General features: G+C 43.8%; 1 protein-coding gene across 1 annotated transcript in view; it reads left to right on the top strand.

Moving 5' to 3' along the window:
* The first annotated feature begins 1410 nt into the window (after nucleotides 1–1410).
* SPTBN5 (spectrin beta, non-erythrocytic 5) overlaps nucleotides 1411–6000 on the top strand; it is a 151274-nt gene continuing 146684 nt past the window's right edge. The window contains exons 1-2 of the mRNA XM_019551043.1: nucleotides 1411–1523; nucleotides 2303–2468. Coding sequence (XP_019406588.1) covers nucleotides 1411–1523; nucleotides 2303–2468 — 279 coding nt within the window. The remainder of the gene's footprint in view (nucleotides 1524–2302; nucleotides 2469–6000) is intronic.

Here is a 6000-nt window from a genome sequence, read left to right on the forward strand (position 1 = left end):
AGCTGGGCAAATGTTATCTTACAAATGCCTGCATACCCAGGTCTCTCTATCCTCCCAGACAAAATTGTCTGGGACACCTAGTATGATCTTAACATTTGTAATGGTCATCAGCTCTCAGGAAAACAAACTGACCAGGGGAAGGAAACAAGAGTCAAAGGAATGAGAGAAAAGCCAGTCTCTCTGAGAACATTCGGTTAACGAAAGACATTTCTTTGGTTATTTGTCAAGTAAACAAGGGGTTCAGTTGCTAAATTGATCAATAAAACCTTCCCCCCACCCTTTTTTTTTGGTAAATTGGCAAAACTTACAAAATTCCAACTAGCATCAAACAGCTTTGGGGAAAATTTCAGCTAGATGCCCCCACCCCATACTTTTATTTTTAATTTTGAAAATCCAGCATTTTATAGAAACAAGACAGTGTTAGAGCATATGAAAGAAAGATGACCTAAAATAACAGAGGCAAGGGTTTCTTAGAGTAGTATCTGTGCTGGCTTTTACAATGAGGTGCTAGCTTTCACTCTTCAGACCTGATGATGAATGTCTTGCGTTCAAAAGCTTGTCTAACCTTTCCCAACTATGCAGTTGATTCAATAAAAGATATCACCCTAAGAAATATTCACCTCTCATAATTCCTGGATCATCACAGCTACAGCATCACTCTAACACCACAGAAATAACAGGGCTCTGTAATGTTGTGTGGTTTTTTGGTATTTATTTATTTATTAGATTTAGTAGCAAATAACCACTTTCCATTCTGTACTGCTACTTTCATCCTATACCATGTGAGCTGCAATTTTCCATTTGCCAGATGGTTTGGGGGTTTATAACTCTACGGACTATTTCCTTTGTAGCCTGTACAGCAGGAAACAAATCTAAGGAAAAACCTTTAGTCTACTTCCCCTGTAGTTTTTGCAGTCTGATATTTTCCCGTCCCTTCTTTCTTTGCAGTTGGCTAAAGGCAGCTGCCTGCCTCTACCTTCCTCACCTGTTGGTACAACACCAAGATTTTCTATTCTTCCAGGTAATTAATCCTAATTTATTTCTGTACAAATTCCAAAGAAAAAAAAGAAAGACACCTAAAGAAACAGAATTTCTGGTCCCTAAACGCTTCCAACCTTACAGAATTTTTTTTTCTAAAACTCATCTCCTTTCTGTGTGAGTGGCACATTGTTGTTATAAAATAATGCTTAGGTTTGATGGTTCCATAGAAACTGTTGGTTCATCCAAAATCCAGTTTAATGGCACCATAAATTCTGAAACTGGAGATTTTTTTCTTCATAATTTTTTCTAGATATCTGAGGTCTAATTTTATGCCACGGACCCTTGTGTGAATTAAAAGTCTGAATTGTAATGGGATGGACACTTGCAAACCAGTGCCCTGTCCTGCCTTTCTTGCTACAAGATATGTCAATGGTGGAAGGAGAGAGCTGCGTATCTTTTATTCCTTCCATAGACAGCCATTCTATTCTGTCAGATCTGTCAGGGTCTGAAAGCAGAAACACCTTAGATCATCCTGAGAACAAGTAAATGAAGTGAACCAGAATACTGTCATTGGTTTTAAGCAATGCATCAGGGCCTGGGTCTGAAGATCCCATAGCTTGGAGAAACTGAAGCTGAGATCCAGTTCTCAGTCATCTGTTTTCAGGATTTTCTGTAGTGTTACTTCTGGCTTTTGGACCCTGGTGTATCTGAAAGTCAGAGGACTGTCTAGAAAGAGAGTAGAAGTAAGGAATACTGGTCTGTCAGGTCTAAGATTACTCAGTGAGTAATCAGGCAGATTGGTGTAAATTCTGAGTTTTGTATGTGTCCGTGTAATTTTCACACTGAAAGAAAAGCTGCATTCAATAAAGAAGAGATCGAAGTTAAAACATGAAAGCAAGAGGAAGAGCGACTGAATGAAAGTTTTGAGATCTGTTCCTAATGGCTGAACTTCCCCGGCTTAGGGTATAAACAGTGAAAACAAGTCTGATTCGAGAAGGGGGGGGGAGTTGGGTTCTGTTTTTCAAATTAATGTACAATACTGCCTATTTACTCTTTTCTGGAATAAGTAGAAGGTAAACCACAATAGTTAACCATTTGTTTCACTCAGGGGCAAGTCATTATAGTTTAACTTCACTTACTGAGGTATAGATGCAGATAGACCAAATAATCTGAATGAATTAACAGACATACATTCATGAGTGGTAAACCCCACAATGTACAGACTTTAAAGAGATTTATTTGTTCATCCGTTCAAGCAGTCAAATCAAATTATTGCTGCTTCTATATGTAGCCTCTTACATCTAGATACAAAATAAAGCAGATCTCTAGCAAGTACCATCTGTACACATGAACAACAATTGGGTTTCCTTTTGTCTCAGATCACCATGGATGCAGAAGACCACATCAAGGAGCTGCAAGAGCAGCGTATGTCCATGCAGAAGAAAACCTTCACCAAGTGGATGAACACTGTCTACTACAACGGCAAAGTAAGTAGCTTCTCCTCCTTTGAAATTCTCCGTTTCTCCTTCTCCATTTCATCTACTTCATCTTCTGTTTAACCATTTTATATTTACTGACATTAATTGTATAATATAAGCAACAGATACTTACTGTTGCCAAAGACAGAGCTACAGCCAACCATTTCTGACTACACTGATTTTCTTCAAGTTATGAATCCCTGATTCTGCCCCAAATCAAGATTAATCCTCAGTCTTTATGTTTTATTCTCTCTAATTTGATTACCTTCTCAGAGGGACAGCCTATCCAGTTACTACTGAGCTGAGGTGCTCCAGTGAAGAATCACATTCCCCATGACAATCTATTCTCATTAATGGTGGTTTACAATGGCTTGCACAGCAGTCTGTGCAAGGACATTCAAGAAACCTCATAACTGTGTTCACGTCTTGAGGTAAATTAAGTCAAATTAAGGCTAATTTAATTCTAGCTTTGAGCAGGGAGCTGGAATAAAAGACCTTGTAAGGTCCCTTACAGCTCTTTTTCTCATGTCCTTGTCATAAACTAGATGTTTTTTCCAGAATGGTGCACAAGCAATGGCTCATTCTGTTGCTGCAGTGAGGTCCCCATTCATACAGGTCTCATCTAGGAGTTGGCAAACAAACAGGTGCTCCATAGTCTGCACTTCATCACACTCACATATACTCATTCGAGTAGCCCCATTTCCATGTTGGCCAGTCTAGATCAGCCCCTCTGGGAAAGTTCTCCTGGGGCTTCAAGTACATTTCAGAGAATCTGATTGCATGTAATCTTTTCTTTCATAACCTCAGTTGTGCCCTGTCAGCCATCATGTCTAACAGTGCAACACTGGTCACAAACTCTTTTGCACTTCAAGCTATTTAGTTACCTCTATCCAACCACAGAGTGGATGCCTGGGGTCTTTCATCTGCCTTGATCTTTATTTTTGGCTTGCTACCTTTCGTCTGATATCAGATGATGCAATGGCAGCCAGTAAGTACAGGCTATCCTTTAGTGCTAGCTTTAGGGCATGTCTACACGTTGTTGTATGGTGACGTTGCTATGGTGCCATGCTTTAGTGCTTCCTTTGGAAGCACTAAAGCACAGCACAGGATGGGTGGATACTGCACCATGCGCATGGTGCATAGGTAAATTTCACTGCTATGTCACCATAACAGTGTGCTATACCTGGGGAGTGTGCCGCTACAACAACGCACATAGACACATGTGACTGCTACATCACCATAGCACGCCATATAGCGACATGTAGATGCATCCTTAGACATCCTGTTATTTCATGACAGCTGTCATTTAGAACTGGGTCTAGTTTTTTGGCATAAACTGATCATTCCATACTGGACATGCATACTCTGCAGTGGAGTAACAGAAGACAATAACAGTGATTCGCTCCCCACTTTGAGGTGACCAATTTTCAAAGTATGTTGTTGTGGGTGCTTGGGGTGGGCAGTGGTGGTGCTGGGAGGGGAGGCTATGGGGTAGGCTGCAGCCATGCCAAAATTCGCCATAGCCCCCCCTTGGTCTCTCTCTAAGCACTGTCAGCCCCCAGCCCAAGTGCAACCCCAGCACAGCCCCCCGCCAAAAAGAGGCTGGCGCGCCCCTGGCCTCAAGCCCACAGTGAGCAGCCTCCCCACACCCCACACACAAGTCTGGGAAGCGCATGTCCCCCATACCTCCCCTGGGAAGCAACAGGGAACTTCCCCCCTCCCCATACCCCTCGGACAAGCCTCCCACAGCTGCTTTCTGCACCCCACCCTGCTCAGGCTGGACATTACTTGCCCCTGCCCTAGTCCTAGTCCTTCCCTCACTGTGAGGGCCTCAATCTTCCACCCTATGTTCCTTCCCCCCCCATGCTTCTCCCCCATTCCCCACAGACTTACTGGCCAGAAGCTGCTCTTCAAGCTGCCAGGCTGTATTCCTGGCCATGTGCTTGTTGCGGCTGTGCTCATGCACATGGCATGTATCAGTCACATTATCAGCCACATTGGCCAAAACAAGCTGATTGCCAATAATGTCAATTTTCCTTTTATTAATCCTGATATAATATGGACCAATATATTGGTGCACCTCTAGCTCTATCAGTTTGTGATAAGTCCATCAGGAACAGCCAACATGGATTTGTCAAGGACAAGTCATTGCCGACTAATCTGACTTCCTTTTATAACAAGGTGACAAGCTTTGTGGATGGGAGATCAGCAGATATGCTATATCTTGACTTTAACAAGACTTTTGGCACTGTTCCCATGACAGTCTCCTTAGTGGGCTGAGTAAATACAATCTTGATGAAAGTATTGTAAAATGGACACCTAACTGCTTGGATAATTTTGCTTAAAGAGTGATGATCCTCAATGGCTTAATTTTTACTGGAAGGAGGGATAAAGTACTAGGGCTGTGCAAAGCTTTGGGTGTTGATTCAATTCGGAAGAGATTCAGCCCGATTTGGTAGCCAAATCTCTGAATCTAAATCAAATCACCAATAAAAGGGTCTGAAAAGATTTGAAGCTCTCCAAATCAATTCGGAAAAGATTCAGAGAGCTTCAGAAGTTTGGGCAGTCCCCACTTACCGCCGCAGGGAGCTGGACCCAGACTCCATGCTGGTAAGTAGAGGGAGGGAGGGGGCCTGGCAGGGGTCCCCCCATGGTCCCCTCCACCTCCTCCCCCCCTACTTACCAGTACAGAGTCCATTAATATAACTGCTAATATACCCCAGTATGCTTTTGTCTTTTTCCCCCACAACAACTGCATGCTATTGACTTATATGTAACTTGTGGTTCACTAGAAGCTCCAGGTCTTTAGTTTGTGTATCAAAGTGTCCATAATTCAACTTAGCCTCAGGTCATCTGAAAATTTTCTAAGTGTGTACTGAATCCCATCCTTATGAATATATTATAGACTACCAGGGCTTGGACAGACCATTAGGAAACCATACTTGATAGGCCTGTGCAAAGCAGTTAGTATTCACTTCAGATTCGGCTGATTTGGGGGGCAGTGATTCAATTCAGTGAATCACTGTCACAAATCAATTTGACCAAATCTGATTTGGAGATTCGGCCACCACCGAATTGGCTGAATCTCCAAATCAAACAGGCCCCATCCCCCACCTGCTCTCCCATCTCCAGCCTCCTGGCTCTTTAAACAAAAATAACCCGGCATTCACCGGCTGCTGCCAGGCCAGGGGCGGGGGGGGGTGATCCCCACTGCATAGGGGCCTCTGTCACAAGCCTCCAGCCCCAGCTTCCCAGCTCTTTAAAAAAAAAAAAAAAAAGCCCCCACTGCTGCGAGGCTGGGGGGCAATCCCCACTGCCCTGTGCTGTGTGGGGGCTCTGCCATGAGCCTTCAGAAGCCCTGATGGCCACTGCAGCAGCTGGTGAGCATGGGGCTTTTATTTACTTTTTTTTTTTTTTAAAAGAACTGGGAGCTGGGGCTGGACAGAGCAGCCATGGGAGGGGGGAAGCAGTGGGAGGGGGAGCAGAAGGAAGGGGAGGGGACCATGGCAGGACCCCTGCCAGGCCCCATCCCCTGCCTGCT

Source organism: Crocodylus porosus, unplaced genomic scaffold (assembly GCF_001723895.1).
Source record: "Crocodylus porosus isolate Cpor-Errol unplaced genomic scaffold, CroPor_comp1, whole genome shotgun sequence".
Lineage (NCBI taxonomy): Eukaryota > Metazoa > Chordata > Crocodylia > Crocodylidae > Crocodylus > Crocodylus porosus.